Genomic DNA, 24,619 nt, shown 5'->3' with positions numbered 1-24,619 from the left:
CCTAAGGTACACATGTCAATTTAGTGAGAGAACAGCTAGGCTGTGGGTCTGATTGGCAGGCCCACAGCCAGAGAAAGTCGTAAACCAGTGAAACAAAAGCAGAAAATCTGGGTGATCATAGGATTGCAGACCCTACTCTCCTACACCACCCATGGGCAGGACCTAGTCGCGTGCCAGCCCCTTTTCTTAGTATAAAGATAGGAGCGGGCCCCCTTCCAAATTAGATCATCTTTGAATCCTGAAACTACTTTCTACGAAAGGAACTCAAGACTTCTTCCTAAGATTTCTCCCTTGTGATTAAGGAGTAGTCACCCTGCATCTGCGGGCACCAACTAAGAACACTGCGGTTTGCTGCACGTCCTTCCTCCGGAATCCGACCGACCAGCACGACGAGACCCGGCTTCCCTGGCACCTCTGACCTCTACCTACATCGTCAGCTCAGCTGAGATCCGTGGGTGTGACGAGACCTCGAGGGACCGGCCATCTTCAGAACTGCACGACGCTTATCCAGCACGACCGCCGAGGGATCCTCGAGTGAGTGCTTTGGGGTTCGAGAAGCCCTAACCCTGAGCAGCTCCAGGACCGAAGACCAGCCCCCCAGCATCCTCCAGATCTGCGTGGGGCCCTTCTGCTCCTTGCTGCTCACCGCGTTGTCCGGCTACTTGCCTGCTGGCTTGTGGCCCTCCTGACGACGCACCACGACGACAACACCGCTGGTCTGGTTGCTCCAGACTGGCCCTTGCTCCCCTCCAACAGAGGAGCACCCCGGACCCTCCTGGTCCACTCCAGACGCCATTTTAAGTCCACCGCGTGGGCTTGCATTTGCCAAGACTTGTTGCCCCAATCCTGGGTCCAGCGACGTCGACAGCAGATACCTTCGTGGGACAGCTCGCACCTCCATCCTGGTCGCCGACAACGCCTCCTGGTCCGAGAGACTGCAGAGCCCAGCGTCGCCCACTCACCTGGTCGAGGTGACTTCGTCCGGTGCCATCCTGGTGCCCAACTAATCACTGGCTAGTGATTCAGAACTTGGTCCCCTCTGCTTACAGGTATCCTCCATCACCGATCCAGGCTTGGATTCCCTCGAACTTAATCACTGGTCGCCTGCCAGCAACTTCTTCTTTCAGGCTCCATAGACTGCAACGAGGATTCCCGACGTCTTTCCAGACCTATGCAGCCGCAGCCCCTGGGCTAGGTAACCCCAGCATTTCGGTGCTCCAGCATAGCATCACTATCCAAGGGTCCAGATCCTTTTTCGTTTCAGCTCTACCTAGTCGGATTCGTCCGATAACACTAACTTTACGAAATCTAGCATCCATAGACTGTCCCGCATCCCGTGTGAGAGTGCACACTCTGCACCCGATCTCCCTAGGCCTCCTGCTAGTAATCTGAAGGTTCAGTAGTCCAGTCCTAGCGATCCTAAAGCCTATTAGAGTAGTACTTACCTGCTAGTAATTTTGCATTCCACTTTTGTAGTATATGGTTTTCGTGCCCCTCGGGCATTTGCGTAACTTGTGCGACTTTGAGTATTTTCATAAGAGTTTTGTATTGTGCTTAGCGCCCTGTCCTCATAAAGAGTCCAGGGCTGTTGTGTTCTAAATAAATATACTTTATTTAACAACTTGTGTGGTGTCCTTTCACTTGGTGTTCAAGGGGTATATGTGATGGTATAACAGCTGGCTTAACACGCCCTCTAGAGTTTAGCCTAAAGACTGCTCTTGTCCATGCTACTAGGATAGCTGGTCTATCGGTTGACTTACAACCAATCATCAATAAGGGTTGCTTGGACTGATACATAGCGATCACTAGAATAGTGAGCGCTGCATATCAGGCCAACTTCTCACACTCGCAGTCCTGGGCTCGGGAATCCAGCGGCGGTAGTCTAATCACCCCAAGAGTCACTGGCACTTCCACACGGAGTAATGCGAGCAGGGGCACTTCAGCACAGAAATCTTTCCTGATAGCAAGGCAAGCTCACAGTAGCGTCTGCAAGCGGCACCCCTGGACTTTGTGTATTGGGACAGGGAGGGCTGAATAGAATGAGACACTGCCTGGGGCACACTAGGTGCTCCTTGCATAACCCAGTTCAAACCGGTTGCTGGGGCACTCCAGCCCCATCTCTGGCGCGAAACTGGACAAAGGAGAGGGGGTGTAACCACCCCCCTTCCTTGTCCCACCCATAGGAGGGACCTAGTCAGTAATCCAGCCCCTTTTAGTTGTATAAAGGTAGGAGCTGAGTCCTGAGACTTTAGATTAGATCCTGACTGAAACCCGAAACGAAACTCTGGATCTTCGACATTCTGCTGAAGACTGAAGAATCTCCCTTGTGGCCAAGGAGTGACCACCCTGGGCAACCAGGCACCATCCAGCAAATCAACGGCTTGCTTTGTCGACGTTCCCGCCGGAACCCGAGCACAGAGCCTGACAAGACCCAGACTTCCAGACCTCTCTGACCCTCTCTTCATGAGTGCAGCATAGCTGAGATCCGTGGAGGCGACGAGACACGTGAGACCTGACATCTTGAAAAGCCTGCAACTTGCTACCTGTGCAGCTCCTGACGTACCCTCTAAGCTGTGCACTGGGGATTGAGAAGCCCCGATCCCGAGCTCCATCTGCGACGAAGATCAGCCCCCCACACTCCATGAGTTCTGTGTGGGGCCCTTCTGCTTTTGTTCTGCTCAACGCGTTGTCCGGTTGCTGGCCCGTTGGCTGGTAGCCTCTGTGACGAAAATCCTTTTGAACCACCTCGCTGGTCTGGTTGCTCCAGACTGGCCCTTGCTTACCTGCAAAGGTGAAGCACCTCAGACCTTGCTGGTCTGCCGAAGCCTTTGTTGGACGATGCGTGGGGTGCCTTTGCCAAGGCTTGTCGACTCCAATCCCGAAGTAGACCCCTCCATCTGCGAGAACCTTCGTGGGACAGCCTGTCTCCAGCACCTGGTCGTCGTTGACGCCTCCTGGTCCACGTGGCTGCCAAGACAAGCTTCAAGACAGTACCTGATTGCTCCTCGACGCCGTCTGGTTCCTTCCTGGTTCCACCCGGTCACTGTCTAGTGACCCAGACTCTGTCCCCTCTGCTTTCAGGTCCTCTTCATCCTCGATCCACCCTTGGATCCACCCAGACATCTTCCTCCTGGTCGCCTGCAGCATCTTTTTTCAGGTCTCCATAGGCTCCAACGACGAAATCCGACACCTATGCACCCGCCGTCCGTGGGTGAGGTAACGTGAGTACTTCGGTACTCCCAAGGGTATTGGCTATCCAAGTGTCTAAGTCTCTAGTTGTTTCCTCCTAGCTCAACCGGAAGTGTCCTAAATCCTTCTATATCTAACTTCTAAGTTCCCATTGACTTTGCATTGAATCCCGCGTGTGGGTAAAGACACTGCACGCGCCGCCTGTGGGCCGCTTACTTCTAAACTATTGTTGAGACAGTGTACCCCAGCGATGCTCTAGGTCTTTCCTTTTCCCGTGCCGTGGAACTTATACCACTTTCTTAGTATATGGTTTACTTTGCCCCTAGGGCCTAACCGTAAATTGACTAAGTGTCTTGTTATGTGCTTTGGCCTCTGACCTCATAAAGAGTTCAGAGGAGTGTGTTAGAAATAAATGCATATATATTTTATATATATCCTGTGTGGTGTCCTTTCATTTGATATTCAAGTGGTTACATATGGTAAAACTGCTGGCTTTACACGCCCTCTAGAGTCTTTTAGCTAAGACTGTTCTGTCCACAATACCACTAGGATAGCTGGTCTATAAGGTTGACTTACAACCATCACTATAAGGAGAAGTGTGGCTCAATGGTTAGAGCGGCAGACCCTGATGCAGAGGTCTGGCCCGGGACCAGGGTTCAATTCCCCGCCTCGGCGGGTCTTGGGCTCAAAATTACACGGACCTGATCATTCTCGCCTCGGTGCCTATTCCAATCATGGAGTCCCACTCTGCAACTCTGGGCAATAGCTTGCTTAATCTCCACAACGGCCCCACAACGCTAAGGATGCCTGGCCTCCACCTTGGGGGTGCCCAGGAGTGGACCCCTCACAGGGAAAGCCAGGATGGGTTCCACAGCGGTATTCGTACAAGCGTCTTGAGACCCTTGTGGGTGAGTAGTGCACTATACGAGTATCAATTTACATAAGGGTTGTTTGGACTGGTGCAAGGTGATCACTAGAATAGTGAACACCATATACCAGGCCAACTTCTCACAGACTGTGCTCTGGTCACCCTAAAGAGTTATCTTTCTGCCATCTTACCAGCAATTCTTCTTCAAATCCCCTATTGTACATAGGGTCTTGAAAGGTTTGCAAGATAGGTTTTCTCCTTCTCTCTTTATCGTGCCTCAGTGGAACCTTAATCTTGTCCTCACGTTTCTGATGTGCACTCCTTTTGATCCCTTGCACAACTGCCCTCTCAGGCTCCTTACCATCAAAACAGCCTTTCTGGTGGCAATAACATCTGCTAGACAGGCAGTGACCTTTAGGCTGTTATTCTCAGCTCCATACTTGAACATCTAACCAGATAAACTGGATCTCCGATTTAGGGCTTCAATTGTACCAAAAGTTTTCACTCCATTCCTCGTATGCCTGTCCGTTACTCGGCCTACTTTTTACACTCCCCTACATCCCTCTAAAGAAGAGGAGCGACTTCACTAACAGGACCTAAAAAGAGTGTTATTCTACCTTGACTGCACAAGTGTTATGGATGTACATCCATCTCTTTTTGGGGTATGTCGGAGCGAAGAAGGAAAATGCTGTGACGAATTGGACCATCTCTCAATAGATCGTGCTCTGCGGAAAAATCTGCTGCGCATTGGCAAAGAGCAACTTTCTGAAGGTTTGCATGCTCATTCTACCAGAGCCAAGGCTGTGAACAGTACGTTAGCACAGGATTCCAAGTTCTGGACATCTGCCAGGTAGCAACGCGAGCTTCTCTGTGTACATTTACAAAACATTACTGCCTGGACAGTCAGGGCCATCGTGACTGGCTCTTTGCCCATTTGGCCCTGCAGGACATTTTGGCATGAAATTGTTTTGCAAACCCACCTCCAGAGAGGTATAGCTTGGGGATCTCTTCTAAGGTAAGGTATCTACGTTTAGAAGTCTCTATCAGATAAAAACAAGTGACTTACCTTTAGTAATGCCTTAATGGTTCTGCCCTCCTGGCGTGGAAAGTCACAAAAAGAAACTGACGTCAGCGCACTAGGGTGGCGCCTATATAGGCACCGCTTACATCCCATCCAGCGCCTATAATGCCAAGTCGAACAGATTGCTGTTGCTTGCTGGCGCTCAATGGTACTGCTCACAAAATAAATTCTGTATCCAATCTGACACCTGTGGATACTCCTAAGGTAAGGAATCTACAACTAGATAGTCTCTACCAGATAAGGCATTATCTAATGTAAGTAATTTGTTCTTATAAACCTTTATATACTCATCTCTCCAGGGCATTAACCTGGGACCAACTTACTCCACACTCTCCAAGAATAAGGAGTTTTATTGCATCCACCAGAATATTGTTGAGTTTCCCATCCAAATTTGAAAGATTCTCCAGAGGTAGCTTTGGATCTGCTTGTTTATTTGCAGTTGTGTTCCTCTTGTAGTGTCCACTGAGGTCTAGTGAATTGCTTCTCTTAATGCACATTTTGTGACTTTAACCACTTGGAGTAGCACACATTTTACCAAATTAGTCACCTTCTAAATAAGTGGCCTTTGGGCCTTCTCCACTGGACATATAATTGCTATCTTACTCCTTGCATATGATTTATTCTCTGCATCACCTTGCCAAATACCAGACACACTTGTACTCCCAACTGTCTTTGTCACCAAAACACTAGCTTAAGTGTGTTGTTGTCCCTGAGCCTTCCTAGAAACAGCTTCCCTAAAGTGGACAGAATAATTTTGCCTTTTCATTCTCATTGCTTTAATCAGTAAGCCTCACTCTCCCCTGCATTCATCCTTACTGGATAACATGAAGGGGTAATCGGCTAACTGTAAGGGAGTCAGCCCTCCGTGCTTCTTAGAACTCATCATTAATTATAGTAGTGGGAGGCAGTTTTATATTTATGCAAACGCAAGCCCATTTACACACTGTTGCAAAAGATCCCAAATTATGAACCATTTATAATTCACTGCTAAAATATTAGTGCTTGCCAAGCTTCATTGAGAACCAATGCTAGCAGGTTGGTGGCAGTAGAACCTCAATTCATTGAGTTCCCTGAGAAAGTCAAGCAAGTCCAGTAGTGTAGTAGCAAAAGTGTGATTTACTTCTGCTTCTTGAAATGCTTGACATTTCTCAGAGGAAAGTAAAATGTGAGGTCTGCTCCTGTGCACTCTGTTTGTTACCCAATTATATTGTATTTTATGGGACAAAAATAGTCATACTGGCACCCATTGATCTACTAGCAAAACTGAAGCATTATTTATTTATAGTGGTTATTAGTGAGGCACAACATAGGGCTAAAATGTGAAATCTAAAGACCAATATCGAGATATGAAAGAAGGATATTCATGCACAGTACCCTAAAGATATTTGTACTTGTTCAGCTCATTGAATACAACTGAGTTCCAGGCAGCTATGTTGTTACTCTGATAACATCCATCACCACCCCCTTTTGTACTGTTACTCTGATAATGTCTTTGGAACCAACTTCTTAGTAATTGTGTCTTTTCTTCCTATAGGACGCTGTGGATTGTAACACAGAAGATTTATTGAATCACTGGCAAAACAATTTTGAGGTAAAGTATTACATATTGTGGCTCTAGTGATTCTTATCAATTTGGATATAATATTGTTATTGCAGTTCATTAAATGACAAAAAACAGTCCTTCTCACTGGACTCTGCTGCCCCTTGAAATGCTTAACTTCAAAATCAGTAACCCTTGAGTCATTGTTTTTTTCAGGAGAGGTGCCAAAAATCAGGAATGGCTTATTGGTTTTGGGTACATCCTCAAGAATTTCCTCCTCAAAACTTATCTCAAGCACAGGATTTAATTTACAATCTTTCATCATAATCACAAACCTTTAGGGAATAATAAAAATGGGTAGTGTGTTCTCACAGTGATTGCATACTTTGGCCTACACAGTTACCCAGCTGCCATTAGTCCACACCCTCCCCCACACACTCATGTATCAAACCTTTTTTCCCTCTCCCTAGCCCCTTGACCCGCGCTCCCAGGAGATATTATAGTTCAAATGCCGGCTGAGTCACATTACCTTTTCACTCACATCTTTTTATCATTACCACGTATTCAGATCTTAATTGTTCCTTGGTAAGTAGGTGGTTTGATTTCAACATGCATTTTCTGGGTTATTCCTGGGCTTCTCCTTACAATTTCATCTACTGTTTTCTCCCTCCTTCCTTTATCCAGTTATGCTTCTTTGGCATAACTGCATCACAATGTCTTGAGTACTCTCACTCCCCAATTCATTATGAATGTCAACTGCTTATGCCCCAGCTTCTGTTACTTTAATCTTCTCCCCCTCCAGACCCCTTCTCCTCCATTCATAATTGTGTATATCTTTCTACCATTAGTTTCCCTCGTTTCCTTGCAAATTATGATGCATTAGTTACTAGCAGGTTGAGGTGTGGATCCCCCTGCCATGATACTGCATTAATTTCTGACAGCACTCTTAAAGGAACGGGTGTGAATCACAGGCTCGGAGACCTCTCCCTCCCTTCACGTTTTACCCATCTTTGCTAACTGCAAACTGCTTGCTCTTTCCAGAATATTTTTGCCAGAATGGAATCTCTGCACTTTTTTCTCGTTCTTTAGCTCATCTACTGCATACACAAGATAATGGTGTAAATTTTAGCCTGCAATTAGAATCCTCTCACCACACAGATTACAAACTATCCACTAACGCCAATTGCAGAACGTCTGTCTTTGCTGTCCTGGTGCACCTACTACCCTCCACATGGATCCCTTTCGTCCCGTCTCCTCATAGACCAACTTGCACTACATTTGCTTTAACTCCTATCTTGTTGCTTGAACTTTTTGTTCCTACCCTGTCACATTTAAAGTCATGCACAACATGACTTTTCTTACTACATTTCCAGATCTAAATCCAACTGCCCTGTGCCTACTTCATGTAGGAAGGTAGGATCCTTCTGCATGGTTACTGTCACTTTTTACCTGGAATTGCTGTTTTTCTGACCAGTCTGACTGAGATCCTGCTAATCAGGACCCGAGTCTCTGTGCTTCTTCCCTAAATTGGACATGGTGAGTACTTTGGTACACTCCGCATTGGCTACTGGTGTACTTTTGTACGTCCCTCGTATATGGTACTAAGGTACCCAGAGCATAGTTTCACCGGGGGTCTCCCATGGACTGAAGCATGTATTATGTCACCCATGAAAGGCCACTCGTATTGTGACTACCGGGTTGTCCTTGCAGCCTGTGTAAGCTTACGACAGATGTACGTTTCCTTATATCTGAGGTCACTGAACTTAAAATCTATAAGTCACCCCTAAGTCAGGCCTTTCGATCCTGAAGGCAGCGTGCTCTGTTCTAAGTGTGAGGTTTCCTCTGCATGAGCAGGACACCCCTACAACTCCCCCCGGTTGTAAATGCATCAGTCATTAAGAAACATAGAGTTGCCATGCGTCATTACGAGATGGCAATCTCTAAACTGGCTGTAACTAACCCTGTCATGTTTGATATCAAACATGCTGAAATCATACCCTCACACCGTAAACGGTGTGGGAGATACGATTCAATGCACTGTAAAGCTCCTCAGGGAGGCACTCGGTGCTCCCGGTGCCAGTCTTCTAAACCCGGACAGCAAACTATGGCTGCTGCCGACAAGAGACACAATTCTGCCTTCCTGCTGCTGAGCCACGCTCGAGCAGGGGAAGGCAGGACACACAGGGAGCTGTGACCACCTCCCAGACAGGACTTGATGTATTGGACAGGGTGGAGGCGCTTGCCAGCGCCACTAGACTGCTCCCTTGGGAGGGACCTCTTAATAGCCTCAACCCTTTATTTAGGGTACTTAAGGGCTTACCTGTGGGTGGGTCCCTAGATTCGGTGTGGGACAAGATTCAGATCAAATACCACTTCAACTTCAACTATGTGGGCACTCAGAACTTCACGTTGGAACCCGGTGACTGCAACTGGGAAGACTCCTCGAACATCTGGTCTTGTCGTCCTCCAAGTCTGCTGCAATGTCTGTGCCTGTGATCCATACAGGTTCTGTACAAGGTCTGTGGACATCCAAGACACCTGAAAGAGTCTCCATTGGAGTGAAGGAGTCACTCCCTTGCATCTACATGCACCGCACCGCAGGACAGCTGACCGCTCTGCTGATCCTGGTCTCCTAGGAACTCCGAAAGACTCAGCAACACAGGTGTTGGTTATGCAACTCTCTCGAGGCCTGCACTGTCTGCTCACAGAGTTTGAGGCCAGTATCCCTTGTCGGAACCGCTTGAATAGCACCCCTGGACATTGCGTCAACTTGCCATTGCCAAGGCTTGTTGAGGCTCTCTGTGAGAAGTTGGCCTGATATGCAGTGCTCACTATTCTAGTGATCACTATGTATCAGTCCAAACAACCCTTATTGATGATTGGTTGTAAGTCAACCTGATAGACCAGATATCCTAGTAGCATGGACAAGAGCAGTCTTTAGGCTAAACTCTAAAGGGCGTATTAAGCCAGCTGTTATACCATCACATATACCCCTTGAACACCAAGTGAAAGGACACCACACAAGTTATGAAAATAAAAGTATATTTATTTAGAACACAACAGCACTGGACTCTTTATGAGGACAGGGCGCTAAGCACAATACAAAGCTCTTAAAGAATTTCTGAAAGTCGCACAATTTACACAAATGCCCGAGGGGCACGGAAAACCATATACTACAAAAGTGGAATGCGAAATACTAGCAGGTAAGTAACTAGTCTCAAAGGCTTTAGGATCGCTAGGACTGGACTACTGAACCTTCAGATTACGAGCAGGAGGCCTAGTGAGATCGGGTGCAGAGTGTGCACTCTCACGCGCGATGCGGGACAAAGTCTATGGATGCTAGATTTCGTAAAGTTAGTGTTATCGGACGAATCCGACTAGGTAGAGCTGAAACTAAAAAGGATCTGGACACTTAGATAGTTAGGCTATGCTGGAGCACCGAAATGCTCAGGTTACCTAGCCCAGGGGCTGCGGCTGCATAGGGCTGAAAAGACGTCGGGAATCCTCGTTGCAGTCTATGGAGCCTGAAAGAAGTTGTTGTTGCTGGCTGGCAGGCGACCAGTGATGAAGTTCGATGTGATCCAAGCCTGGATCGATGATGAAGGATACCTGTAAGCAGAGGGGACCAAGTTTTGAATCACTAGCCAGTGATTAGATGGGCACCAGGATGGCACCGGACGAAGTCACCTCGACCAGGTGAGTGGGCGACGCTGGGCTCTGCAGTCTCTCGGACCAGGAGGCGTTGTCGGCGACCAGGATGGAGGTGCGAGCTGTCCCACGAAGATATCTGCTGTCGACGTCGCTGGACCCAGGATTGGGGCAACAACTCTTGGCAAATGCAAGCCCACTTGGTGGACTCAAAATGGCGTCTGGAGTGGACCAGGAGGGTCCGGGGTGCTCCTCTGTTGGAGGGGAGCAAGGGCCAGTCTGGAGCAACCAGACCAGCGATGGAGATGTCGTCGTTCGTCGTCAGGAGGGCCACAAGCCAGCAGGCAAGTAGCCGGACAACGCGGTGAGCAGCAAAGAGCAGAAGGGCCCCACGCAGATCTCGTGGATGCTGGGGGGCTGGACTTCGGTGCTGGAACTGCTCAGGGTTAGGGCTTCTCAAACCCCAAAGCACTCACTCGAGGATCCCTCGGCGGTCGTGCTGGATAAGCTTAGTGCAGTTCTGAAGATGGCCGGTCCCTCGAGGTCTCGTCACACCCACGAATCTCAGCTGAGCTGACGATGTAGGTAGAGGTCAGAGGTGCCAGGGAAGCCGGGTCTCGTCGTGCTGGTCGGTCTGGTTCCGGATGAAGGACGTGCAGCAAACCGCAGGTTACTTAGGTGGTGCCCGCAAATGCAGGGTGACTACTCCTTAGTCACAAGGGAGAAATCTTGAGAAGAAGTCTTGAGTTCCTTTCGTAGAAAGTAGTTTCAGGATTCAAAGATGATCTAATTTGGAAGGGTCCCCGCTCCCACCTTTATACTAAAGAAAGGGGCTGGTACGCGACTAGGTCCTGCCCATGGGTGGGACCAGGAAGGGGGGTGGTTACACCCCTCTCCCATGCCGGACTTTCCCCAGCTCAGGGGCTGGTGTGCCCCTAGAACTGGTTCTAGCCGGCAGATGCATAGTGAGCACCGGGGTGCCACTTGCAGTCACCTTCCTATTCAGCCCTGCCTACCCAGGATACACAAAACCCTGTCTGGAATGGTGCTAGCACCGACCCTGACAGGAAACCCTTTGTCCAAGCTTTCCTCGCTGGAAGGACTCCCAGCAGCAGGAGGTCAGACTTGTGTCTGTGGTGGCAGCATCCATTTTGTGATGCTGAGGCTCGAGTTAACTTTAACCGGTGTTCACAGTTACATACATGTTGTGTCCCTCTAGAAGGGTGGAATGCTAACCCCGTTGCCAGAATTGGCGAGGGGTTAGTATTCCAATTCGTATGACACCTTACTCGACATGTTTTGATAAAGCGATACCAGAGTTGGCATATAACCGCGAGGATTATAATGCACTTAAGAGTATATGGTATGCGTTATCATGGAACAGCTATTAGGACTTGGTTCGGCAAGCTGCAAACGGGCTCGGCTCATGCCTGAGCACCATCTCACATGATTCCAAGCACTCTGCCTTCAGGATTGTTAAGGCCTGCCATAGGAGTGACTGATAGGAATCTATGTGTCCATTTTAGGGTTAGATATAGGTATACTATATCTAAAGCAAAGGGTGATTACACCACCTTGCCCCAGCTGTCGTGCAGCCAGTTGTGTCAGATTTAGATTGCCAGCCAGGGGTGGCATAATACATGCTGCAGCCCCTGGTAGGCCCTGGGTACACCTATGCCCTGAGTTACAGTGTCTGATAAGGTGGCCCAGTACCAATTGGTAAATGCACCTAAGGTACATGGAATCCATTTGACAGAGAGAGCAGTAGGCCTGGGGCCCTGAATAGCAGGGTCCCAGGTCAACTAAGTCAGAAAACCAGCAAAACACCAGGCAAAAAGTTGGGGGTAACCATAGTCAGGTATCCACCCTCCTACATAACCCCCCCCCCCCCAAACGAAAGGAGATAAGGCTATCCTTGGCCAGGTAAGCCTATATTGCCTGAGTGGCCATATGAGGTGGTACATGCACTGGCATGGTTACCCCCTGTATCATGGTCCACTAAGCAATCCCTCACCCTAGGGGTATCTGAGGGTCTCCACCATAGGGAATCTCTACCTGTGGTGTGTTTTGTTAAAGTAAAAGGCTGGTGTGGGAATGGAGTACTGAAATGAGACTCCACTACTGTTGGTCTCAACTTCCTCCAATCACTATCCACCATATGTGCCTTTCTTTCCAGGACTGAGTTGCTGTGAGCTCTCAGGGTCAACCTCTGGCTACCTAAAGCTGGAGGCTGAGTCCCTCTGTTTGGCTTACTGGAGGGACAGGTCAGGTTTGGGGTTTTTAGGCCCCAGGTTTGGCTGTGCCCAACAGTGTCCATCTGTGGGAGGTCCCTAGCTAATTTTAAGGGGGATCCCTCAGGAGTGTGTTTTATTTTCACTGGGCTAGGATTACTAGCTTCAGTGCCCTTAATCTGCTGATTGGGGAGTTCTTTTGGACAGGGGGCCCTTTGGAGTCCACCACTGGCCTCCCTGACCTCTACAGCCCTGGGCTGACTGAGGCAGGGTAGAGAGGGGCAGGTTACCTGCTCCAGACTGGGTCCCACCTTGGAAGGGTCCACTGACATCAGAGGCTCTGCCAGGCTAGGCCTGACTACCTCTGGGGCAGTTTCTTCACAAGGGGTCAGATCAGTTCCCTGAGGAGGCTGATCCTTTCCTAAAGTCTAGTGGGAGGGAGATTTCTCTTCCTCGTCAATGCTCTCTGTCTGAGTGGAGTGATCCATAGTTTCAGGCTTAACAACACTATTATCTGTCTGAGTTTGAGCTGTGGCCATCACAACTCCACCAAACTTTTCAGGAAGGGACTCAGTTTGGGTATGGGCTGTGACCATCACAGCCTTGCCAACCTGTTCAGGAAAGGCATCTTTCTGGGATAGGGCTGTGACTGGCACAGCCCTCCTGACCTGTTCAGGGAGGACATCTTGGACTGGGGCTGTGGCTATCACTGCCCCACTAACCTTACCATGGAGGTTTACCATTTTAAAATGGGTTTCTTGCTCTACCTCAGCCCAGGCTGAGATCTCCAAATCATTCCCCAGTAGGCAATCTACAGGCAAGTTTGGTGACACTGACACTCTCTTGCGGCCAGTGACACCTCCCCAGCTGAGATTGACCACTGCTATGGGATGATCTCTCTGCACTCCATCAATGTTCATCACCTGGTATGTGGCTCCAGGTATACGTTGCCTTGAGGGGACTAGGCTCTCAGTCACCATGGTGATGCTAGCCCCTGTGTCTCTGTAGGCCTCAACTTTTGAACCATTGATGAGGGGCTCCTGTCTGTACTTGCCCAAAGTGTTGGGACAAGCTGTGAAGTTGGCAAACCCCATGCCAGTCTCACAGACAAGAGTATCTAAGTCAGGGGACCTGGTTAGGCCAGAGTCCCCAGGAACTCCCAAAGAAAATGCACTACTAGTAGTAACGGGAGGTTGGGAAGTTTTATTTGGGGGTATGTTCTCCTTATTGTTGTTGGCCTTGGGGCAACTGCTGTCAGTTTTGTAATGGCCTACCTGTTTGCAGGTATGACAATAAGGTTTCTTTTGGGTATTGGGAGAAGTTTGGGACCCACCCTTTTCAGAGGATTTTTGGGGCCCTGTGGTTTGGTCAGAAGATTTATTTCCACCCTTCTCTTGAGGCTTGGTTGATTCCTTCTTTTGGTCACCACCCTGGTTCTTAGGCCTGACCCTGGTTCTGACCCATTTGTCTGCCCTCTTACCCAATTCTTGTGGAGAGGTCAGATCAAAGTCTACCAGGTGCTGGTGTAATAACTGGTTCTGACAATTACTTAAGATTTGATCTCGCATAATTAGATTGTACAATCCTTTGAAATCAGTAACTTTACTTCCCAGTAGCCAGCTTTCAAAAGCCTTAGTGGCACAATCAACAAAGTCAGTCCAATCCTGAGACTGAGTTTTCTGGGTGTCTCTGAACATCAACCTGTACTGCTCAGTGGTGAAGCCAAACCCATCTATCAGTGTGTTTTTCAGGACTTGGTAATTGTTAGCATCCTCAGCTCTAGTAGTGAGGAGCTTATGTGAGAAGGTGGCCTGATATGCAGTGCTCACTATTCTAGTGAACACTATGTATCAGTCCAGCAACCCTTATTGATGATTGGTTGTAAGTCAACCTTATAGACCAGCTATCCTAGTAGCGTGGATACAAGCAGTCTAAGGCTAAAGACTCGAGAGGGCGTGTTAAGCCAGCTGTTATACCACACATATACCCCTTGAACACCAAGTGAAAGGACACCACACAAGTGTTATGAAAATAAACAGTATATTTATTAAGAATCACAACAGCCCTGTACTCTTTATGAGGACAGGGTACTAAGCACAAAACAAACTCTTACGAAAATACTTAAGTTAGCACAGTATATACAAATGCCCGAGGGGCACGGGAAACCATATACTCTGAAAGTGGAATGCGAAATTACTAGCAGGTAAGTACAGTACTAATAGGCTTTGGAATCGCTAGGACTTGACTATAGAATCGTTAGATTACTTCTAGGAGACCCAGGGGACTCGGGTGCAGAGTGTGCACTCTCACGCGTGATGCGGGACAAAGTCTATGGTAGCTAGATTTCACAGAGTTAGTGTTCTCGGGCGAACCCGACCTGGTAGGAGGAAAACGAAAGTGGATTCTGACCCTTGGATAGTGAGGCTATGCTGGGGCACCGAAATGCCGAAGTTACCTAGCCCAGGGGCTGCAGCTGCCTAGGTCTCAAAAGACGTCGGGAATCCTCGTAGACGGACCAGGAGCCTGGAAGAAAGATGCTGGCAGGCGACCAGTGAAGAGAGTTCGAAGTGATCCAAGCCTGGATCTTGAAGAGAGATGACACCTGAAAGCAGAGGGGACCAAGTTCGTGACTACTAGCCAGTAGTCAGGGGGCACCAGGAGGGCACCGGATGGTAGTCACCTCGACTAGGTGAGTGGGCGACGCTGGGCTCTGCAGATCTCACGGACCAGGAGGCGTTGTCGGCGACCAGGATGGAGGAGCGAGCTGTCCCACGATGGATGAAGCTGTCGGCGTCGCTGGACCCAGGATTGGGCAACAAAGCCTTGGCAAATTCAAGCCCACACGGTGGACTCAAAATGGCGTCTGGAGTGGACCAGGAGGGTCCGGGGTGCTCCTCTCTTGGAAGGGAGCAGGGGCCAGTCTGGAGCAACCAGACCAGCAGCAGTGATGTCGTCGGGCGTCGTTCTGAAGGCCACAAGCCAGCGGGCTAGTAGCCAAACAACGCGGTGAGCAGCAAAAAGCAGAAGGGCCCCACGCAGATCGTGGAGATGCTGGGAGGCTGAACTTCGGTGCTGGAGCTGCTCAGGGTCGGGGCTTCTCGGACCCCAAAGCACTCACCAGAGGGACACTCGGCGGGCTTGTTGTGAAGAAGTCGTGCAGTCTTGGCAATCGTCGGTCCCTCGAGGTCTCGTCGCACTCACGGTTCTCAGCTTGGCTGTAGAGGTGAGTAGAGGTCAGAGGTGCCAGGGAAGCCGGGTCTCGTCGAGCTGTGTCGTCGGATTCCTGAGGAAGGACTTGCAGCAGACCGCAGTGTTCTTGATGGTGCCTGCGGATGCAGGGTGACTACTCCTTAGCCACAAGGGAGAATCTTGAAGAAGAAATCTTGAAGTCCTTTCGAAGAAAGTCGTGTCTTGATTCCAAAGATGATCTAATTTGAACAGGGGGCCCGCTCCTATCTTTATACTAAGAAATGGGGCTGACCTGGTGACTAGGTCCTGCCTATGGGTGGGACTAGGAGGGGGGTGGTTACACCCCTCTCCCATGCCGGACTTTCCCCAGGCCAGGGGCTGGTGTGCCCCTGGAACTGGTTCTGACCAGCCTATGCGTAGTGAGCACCGGGGTGCCACTCAGCAGTCACCTTCCTGTAAAGCCCTGCCTACCCAGGATACACAAAACCCTGTCTGGGATGGTGCTAGCACCGCCCCGGACAGGAAACCCTTTGTCCAGGCTCCCCTCGCTGGAAGGACTCCCAGCTGCAGGGGGTCAGACTCGTGTCTGTGGTGGCAGCATCCATTTTGTGGAGCTGAGGCTTCGTTTAACTTTAACCGGGGTTCACAGTTACATACATGTCGTGTCCCTCTAGAAGGGTGGAATGCTAACCCCGTCACCAGAATTGGCGAGGGGTTAGTATTCCAATTCGTATGACACCTTACTCGACATGTTTTGATAAAGCAATACCAAAGATAGCATTTAACCGCGAGGATTATAATGCACTTAAGAGTATATGGTATGCGTTATCATGGAACAGCTATTAGGACTTGGTTCCGCAAGCTGCAGACAGGCTCAGCTCATGCCAGATCACCATCTCACACGATTCCAAGCACTCTGCCTTCAGGATTGTCAAGGCCTGCCATAGGAGTGACTGATAGGAATCTGTGTGTCCATTTTTAGGGTTAGATATAGGTATACTATATCTACAGCAAAGGGTGATTACACGACATTGCCCCAGCTGTCATGCAGCCAGTTGTGTCAAATTTAGGAGGCCAGCCAGGGGTGGCATAATACATGCTTCAGCCCCTGGTAGGCCCTGGGTACACCTATGCCCTGAGTTACAGGGTCTGATAAGGTGGCCCAGTACCAATTGGTAAATGCACCTAGGGTACAAGTTGTAATTTAGAGAGAGAACAGCCAGGCTGTGGGTCTGATTGGCAGGCCCACAGCCAGAGAAAGTCGTAAACCAGTGAAACAAAAGCAAAAAATCTGGGTGATCATAGGATTGCAGACCCTACTCTCCTACAGCTTATCTCTACCTTTGCCTTCAAAGGAGAGCCTCAAGACAGCTGCCCACTGACTCTGGGGGACGCACTGGACAGTGCAGGCCCTCTCCAAAGCAGTTATCCATTTGTGGATATCATCCCCTTGTTTAAAGGGGGGCACTATCTTACTCAGGTGTCTAGTGTCTAAACTCCTGTCCTTTTCTCTAGGTAAAATGCTGCCACCAGTGGGGTCTGCCCCACTCAATTTCTGCTCTCTAGAAAAGGCAAGTCTCTCTTTGGCCAGGGCAAGTTCTTCCCTTTCAATCCTCAGATTGACTTCCCTCATCTTAGCTTCATGCTCTCTCCTCTGAGGGGATGTCATCCCTCTGTGAGAAGAGGTCTGAGAGCCATTGGTTCGAATGGATCTGTTAGAGCCTCTGGATAGAGACCTAACTCGTCCACTCCCAATGTTAAGCCTGCCTGAGAGTGGGACTGGGGGTCCCCCAAGTCCATTCTCATGCCTACTTAAGTTGGTCCTGGTGAGTCTACTGACTTCTACCTGACCCTTGTCTGCCTCATCCCCTGACAACTCCTGATCCTCTTCCTCACCTTCACTAACTGTTCCATTGAGATGGAGGTTAGGGTCTCCAAGGGTTCCCTCTAAGGGGGGCATGCTCCCATCTGGATTAGAAGGGTCTGTGTTAGCAGTCCTTCTGGCATCATAAGTCTCTAAGAGACCAATCAGGAATGGGATTGTAGGGTTAGAACCCTGTTTTAACTTCCTGGAGGTACACACTTGTCTCATCTCCTGGAAGCTAAGAGCTGCATATCTTGAAGTGACCTGTGGAGGGTCCACTGACACAAAGGGGGGCTTCTGAGTTCCCTCCTTTGTCCGACATGCTTCTAGTGTGGTGTAAGTGATGCACCTACCTACACTATTTGTTTGCCTACTGATCCCTTGCTAAGAGTTGTAGTCAGGGTGTGCTAAGCCCTGTTGAACTACAACAGCTGGTTCAGAAGAACTCAGAGTATTCTAAGCTAAGTTATATGTACCTTGGTACTTATGTGATCTTTCAAATGATATTCTTAGGATACGTGTGGTAAAACAACAGCAAGCTCAAATCCTAACCGCTGCTCACCAATGTGAGAAGTTGGCCTGATATGCAGTGCTCACTATTCTAGTGATCACTATGTATCAGTCCAAACAACCCTTATTGATGATTGGTTGTAAGTCAACCTGATAGACCAGCTATCCTAGTAGCATGGACAAGAGCAGTCTTTAGGCTAAACTCTAGAGGGCGTGTTAAGCCAGCTGTTATACCATCACATATACCCCTTGAACACCAAGTGAAAGGACACCACACAAGTTGTTATGAAAATAAAAGTATATTTATTTTGAACACAACAGCACTGGACTCTTTATGAGGACAGGGCGCTAAGCACAATACAAAGCTCTTAAAGAATTTCTGAAAGTCGCACAATTTACACGTTTGTGCCCGTTAGTGACCGATAGAGACTAGACTGGTCCAGGTCCCTAAAAACTCATTGTGCCTGTAATTAATTTGTCGAGTATATTAATGTGCCTCTCACTTATTACTATTAGAGAGGCAGCTTTCTTTATTTTTCTTGGGGTTCTTCAAGCACGATGTCTACTTGAGGCACAAGGAGTAAAACTGCAGCGGGTGGGGAAAAATTGATTGGGCCTATTGATCACTTTATAATAAAGGCTAACTCCTTTATTGACCAGGAGATAACTCAGTTACATCGAAGAGTTTCGCAAGACCTTGCATTGGCAAGAAGATCGTCTCTGGGTCTTATCTCAGCTGCAAAGACTCCTGATAAAGTGAAAGACAGAGCCCCTGTGCAGGTTGAAATCCATGGTGTACCGACTGAGGTAGATTTATCTGTATCACATGTTTTAACTGATTCCCAGCAAAGTCTTGCCTTGGAAAAATCCCCGGACCTTTGTTTGAATTTATCTACAGAAATCAATGACAGTAGACAATCTAAAGGATTGCGGGAGGGTGCTATTCCAAAGAAAAAAACTAAAAAAACGAAGAACATTGAGAAAAGCTAGTGTAACACTAAACGTGATAGATAACTCCAGAGAGGAACCCGACCAACTAGCACCTTCAGGCCAACCACACTCTGAAATGAACTTTACAATCGGGGATGTAAGACCTATGAGTCCCGAGGCCTCTGCTATCTTTGTGGGTGACAGCAATACTGATGAAGCCGAGGGGCGATTGCTAATCAAATTAGATAAGCTATTCAAAATACATTTTTCCCCCTTTGAAGTTAGACTGTCTCATGTGTAGAATTTGTTATCTGAATTACATGCTCTCATTAAAAATGGAACACCTAAAACGATACCAAAAAAAACGGTCGCTAAAGTAAACGGACCCCCTAAGCAATTAAGTAAAAACGTGGTGGGGGACCCCTGTTAACACTAAAACTACATCTACCACTGAATTACAGATAAGACCAAAGACTTCTGTAATTATAGACAACAATAAGGGAACTAACTCTAAGAACACCACTATTTACCCTCTTCAGGAAGTAAAGTCAAATGGGGCTTTCCCCCCACCTCCAACCAAAGCACGGTTTGGGGGGGAGGGTTTGGCAAACCTATTGTAGATCTACCACCTGAGTCAGCCCCTTACGTGGTAGTGATGGCAGGGGTCCCTGAGCTAGTAGATTATAAGGAAGAATCGATTTGGTCTTTGAAAAATAAGGTTACCCACTGGTTGAATACCAACAGACCACAACCACCAAATCATTCTAGTAGGATTCTAACGGTCCGAAGGGTACATTGGATAGGGAAGGAAATGAAAACAACCCAGGGCGACTGTATTGTGATAAATTTTGAGGATCCGTATATGGTAGAATATATATGTTCCTGGGACTTGCATGGAGGAAATGAAGGGATTGAGACTAAACATCTCTTTCTTCTATCCCCTCATTTGGCGTCCTGGTTCTGACTATGATGCCTATGAGGGGAACTGGGGCAGAGTAGGCAGACGAAATTGGGGGGTGATTGGGGGAATTGCAGTGTTAACTATGGTTACAATAGGACGCGAGCCTTTAGAGAACCCTGGAGAGGCATTCAGACAGCCAATAGATATGAGTGTTTGGATATGGTTGACTGACTGGCTCCGGCCTTTGAGGGCAAGGTCGTAGAACAATCGGTACCTCCTAACCCTCCTTGCCCCATAGTAAGCAAAAAACCTTGGCCAAACTCAGAACATAATGCTTCCCTCGTGCTGCCTATGAAAGATAGCTCATCACGTAGCATACCTCCTGTTGAGATCTCAAGGGATAAGGCGGCGAGTTTGGCCCCCTATTTAAATCCAGTACATGTTCCAAATCACACCATACGAGACATAGGACCATCACGACGGGCTCAAAAGGTCAAGTTGGAGTTATTATCTTGGAACATAGCGGGCCTTTCAAATAAATTAAGGGATCCAATTTTTGTGGAACTCATCGACAAATATGAAGTGATCTGCCTACAGGAATGCTGGGGGAAGACAGAGTTACATATAATGGGGTTTCGTACATACTTCCTTGCAACTCACCCTAACATTAGAGGGAGGTGTTCCGGGGGCCTTTGTACCTATATATCCAATAAAAGCAGTATAACTAATAATTACTTACCCACCGGGGGAGCTCAATATTATCAACTTCTCACGTTAAGGTCAGGTGAAAACCACCCTATCCTCCTGATTAATTTTTACAACAACATCCCAAAGGAGGCCCTACAAAGGGCCCTAGAGGACTTAAATGATGCTATCCACAGGGGATTGGGATCCGACCAGAAAGAACATCTTATTATCTTGACGGGGGATTTTAATTGTCATTTATGTATGTATAGTGATACGGAAACATGTGGCATGGTGAACCTTAGGGGTGACCCCTGCACACATTTCGAGCACTCTGCACTCGGAAACCTTTTAAACCATTTATTATTTGATTGGGACCTGGGCTTTGCAAACGAACTCTGCGTTCCTTCTATTAAATTCGAACCTACTTTCTGTGGGCGGGGGTCCAGTACAATCATAGATTTCACATTGGTCTCTAACAATTATCACCGCAGTGTGCTCTCTTTTACTTTACTGTGGAGTGCAAAAAAACAATGGATTTGGCCCCAGATCTTTGGACTGGGGTGAATGTGTGACATTGATCCACATTCTGTCCATCATTTGTTTTGTTTGCTCTTTTACTTTAGAGCACATCACACTTAGCGATCATTATCCAATTGGTTCTAGCTATGAAATAGGGCAGAGAGGTAGCAAAGCCACCAATGTAGCGGAAAACATCTATTTACACAGGATTCCCTTGGCCAGAACCAATGGATACGCAATGAAATGGTGCAAAGTAAACTCAAACAGCTTCCTAGAGAATTTGGTAGTGGAACAGATAAATGATTTTATGACCTGTTTAGAAGAGAATCCTAACCCCACTAAGGTCATTGCAGCATTTCAAAAGATTCAAGCCCACATTAGTAATAAATTAACTGGTTCAGCACGAAAGGGGGGACAGAGCAGAGCAGAGGGAAGGTTCAATCATGAGTGTTCCAAAGCCCACTGTCATTTGATCCAGACCTTAAAAAAAGCCCCGAGAAACCAGCTGGAAATTAGAGTAGCCAGAGCTTCCTATAAGGATGCTCTAAAAAAACGGAGGAAGGAATTGAAGCAGTCTGCAAGGGAAGCTCTAACCAAAGCGAGTGTATTAAAAGACACTACTGCATTTTGGAACGCAGTTAACGCTCCTTTTTTCGTGGAGAGAAATGTTGATCAGATAGAGATTGTTATTGAAGAAACCCTTGGGGTAAATAATTTTACCGATTTATATAAACAAGAGACTTGTATTGGATTAACAACCTCAGTGAGGTAAGATATGATCTCCATAGAATCTGATGTATCAGATTCATTCCACCTTAATGTAGTTTTCTCTTTAGACGAAGTAGAAACAGCATTGGCAGAGAGTTCCAATAGTAAAGCCCCGGGACCAGACGCCATCCCAATTGACATCTACAAGGATAACGTTGTCCTGTGGGCACCACTTTTGACCAATGTTTTAAACAGCTGCAATATTAAAGGTTTCCCAACCACCTGGCAGGAAGCTATTGTTGTCCCCATAGTCAAGAAGGGGGATAGAAACAATCCCAAATGCTATAGGACTATCTCTCTTCTTGATTCACTAATGAAGGTAGTGGGCAGAGTTCTTTTAAATCGTCTTCAATTATGGGCCGAGGAGAATGCCGTACTTTCTAAATTTCAGTACGGCTTTAGGTCAGGCCTCGGTACTGTCGAACAGGGCCTAAATCTGGCCTTAGTAATAGGAAAATATTCGACAGCAAAGAGGGGCAATTTATTTATGACCTTTGTAGACCTCAGCTCGGCCTTCGACTGCTCGAACCATGATATCCTGTGGGCTACCCTGGCAGATCTTGGTATTGACCTTAACATTCTTAATTTCCTAAAATAGCTTTATAGAGGAGATGGGGCGAAGGTCCGTTTTGGAAAACTGGGAGAATGTACATCCAAATTCCCAATTGAGAAAGGGGTGCGCCAGGGATGCATCCTAGCCCCCTTTCTCTTTAATTTATATATAAATGGGGTGGCAGACCATTTATCAAAATTAAAGGCGGACTACCCACACATTGAAGGTGAAAGTGTCCTTATCTTCCTGTATGCCGACGATGCGGTCATTATGGCCCGAACACAAATTGGCCTTCAGAAGGCCTTAACCAGCTTCACGACATACATGGGTGATAGGGGCCTTAGGATTAACATAAGAAAGACTTTTACTATGTGTTCTGCTAAAAGGGTAAATACTACTTGTAATATTAATTTAGTTAAATCTAAGATAGGCTCAACCGACACTTTTTCCTATTTAGGAATTGCTTTTAATAAGAAGGGTACCTGGAGATCAGCAATCATGACAAGAAATTTAGCCTTTTCACGGGCATTAGGTGCTCTAAAGCAATTCGCAAATAAGTTGGGGGACAGGCCAGTTCGCATTTTGATTGATATATATAAAGCGAAATGTGTTTCGACTGCCATATACGGAGCTGGTATCTGGGGAGTTGCAAATTGCCATGAAATTCAAACAAAAGAAAATGGCTTTCTCTGCTATTTTCTTGCTGTTCCCCGCTCCACGTCCACTTATGTCTGCCGTAAAGAATTAGCATTGTCTTTTGTTTCTGATCTAATCAAAATTAGTCCTATGTTGTTGTGGCATAAGATTTGGACTACAGTAGAAACTGTATTTAACAGGGCGATCGTTGCTGACTGTACCAAACTTGAAGGTTCCAATAGGATCCAATGGTTGTCTTATGTTCGGGAATTTTCTATAAGTATCGGGCACCTGAATTTTATGATTCCCCTGAGACACTGACTTTGATCTCTAGACGGGCATTGAAAGAACTTTGCATGGCCCATCTGGAAGATCAACGTTGGTGTATCGAGCGTAAGAAGACCTCTGTCATTCATCATCATTTTCTGCTGCAAAATTCTGGGCTACCACTTTAACACCTGATCAGACTAGCTATAGCAGAATGCTTTTAGCACGTTTGAGAATTGGAAGTTTCTTTAGGATGATAACTTTTCCTGTCCAAAATGACTGGTCATCACAACTACCAACTTGTCGTGTGACGATCATTCCACTCAATCAACCATTAATTTTGTCTTATTTTGTAAATTCTATGAGTGGGGGCGGAAAAGATATCTATTACCTCTCCTTAAAACTTGGAACTTAAGACAAAGCAGACCTGCGTTATTTAAATTAATGACCCTAGCCGATGAAACGACTATTATTGCTGTGTCCAGGTACTTGAAATATGTTAATAGATGCAGACTGACTATGGTTTGATTGAAACTCTCTTAATTGCTGATCTATTTCTGCACCTTGGTGTAAGGGGAGTTTTGATATTTGATACTCATGAATCATCTACTGTATATAGATTCTTTTAAATCAATTGTCATCTTTTTATTGTATGTAATTTTTTTATCTGCTTTTATGATTTTAATGTAAAATCGAATAAAGCTATCTTTGTTGTTGTTGTTGTTGACTTCTGGTCATTTTGCTTATTCTCTTGATTACCCTTCTGGTCTGATTTCTTCTGGCCACCACCCAGGTTCTGGTTCTGCTGCTTGACCCTTGTCCTGACCCATCTGTCTGCCTTCTTCCCAATTCTTGGGGAGAGGTCAGATCTGAGTCAATCAAGTGCTGATGCAACAACTGGTTCTGACAATTATTTAAGATTTGCTCTCTCATAATTAGATTATACAATCCTGTGTAATCAGTAACTTTACTTCCCAGTAACCAGCCTTCCAAAGCCTTAGTGGCACAATCAACAAAGTCAGTCCAATCCTGAGCCTGAGTTTTCTGGGTGTCTCTGAACATTAACCTTTACTGTTCAGTTGTTAGGCCAACCCATCAATTAAGGCACTTTTCAGGACTTGGTAATCATTAGCATCCTCATCTCTAACAGTGAGGAGCTTGTCTCTTCCTTTACCTTCAAAGGAGAGCCACAATATAGCTGCCCGCTGACTCTGGGGTACCTGCTGTACTTTGCAGGC

General features: G+C 47.2%; 1 protein-coding gene across 1 annotated transcript in view; it reads left to right on the top strand.

The window, feature by feature from the left end:
* RNF17 (ring finger protein 17) overlaps positions 1-24,619 on the top strand; it is a 2,333,865-nt gene that overhangs the window by 2,092,803 nt on the left and 216,443 nt on the right. The window contains exon 34 of the mRNA XM_086933472.1: positions 6,673-6,729. Within this exon, the coding sequence (XP_086789598.1) occupies positions 6,673-6,729 (57 nt within the window). The remainder of the gene's footprint in view (positions 1-6,672; positions 6,730-24,619) is intronic.

The sequence above is a fragment of the Lissotriton vulgaris genome, chromosome 8 (assembly GCF_964263255.1).
Source record: "Lissotriton vulgaris chromosome 8, aLisVul1.2, whole genome shotgun sequence".
Lineage (NCBI taxonomy): Eukaryota > Metazoa > Chordata > Amphibia > Caudata > Salamandridae > Lissotriton > Lissotriton vulgaris.
This window is presented reverse-complemented; position numbering and strand designations above follow the sequence as displayed.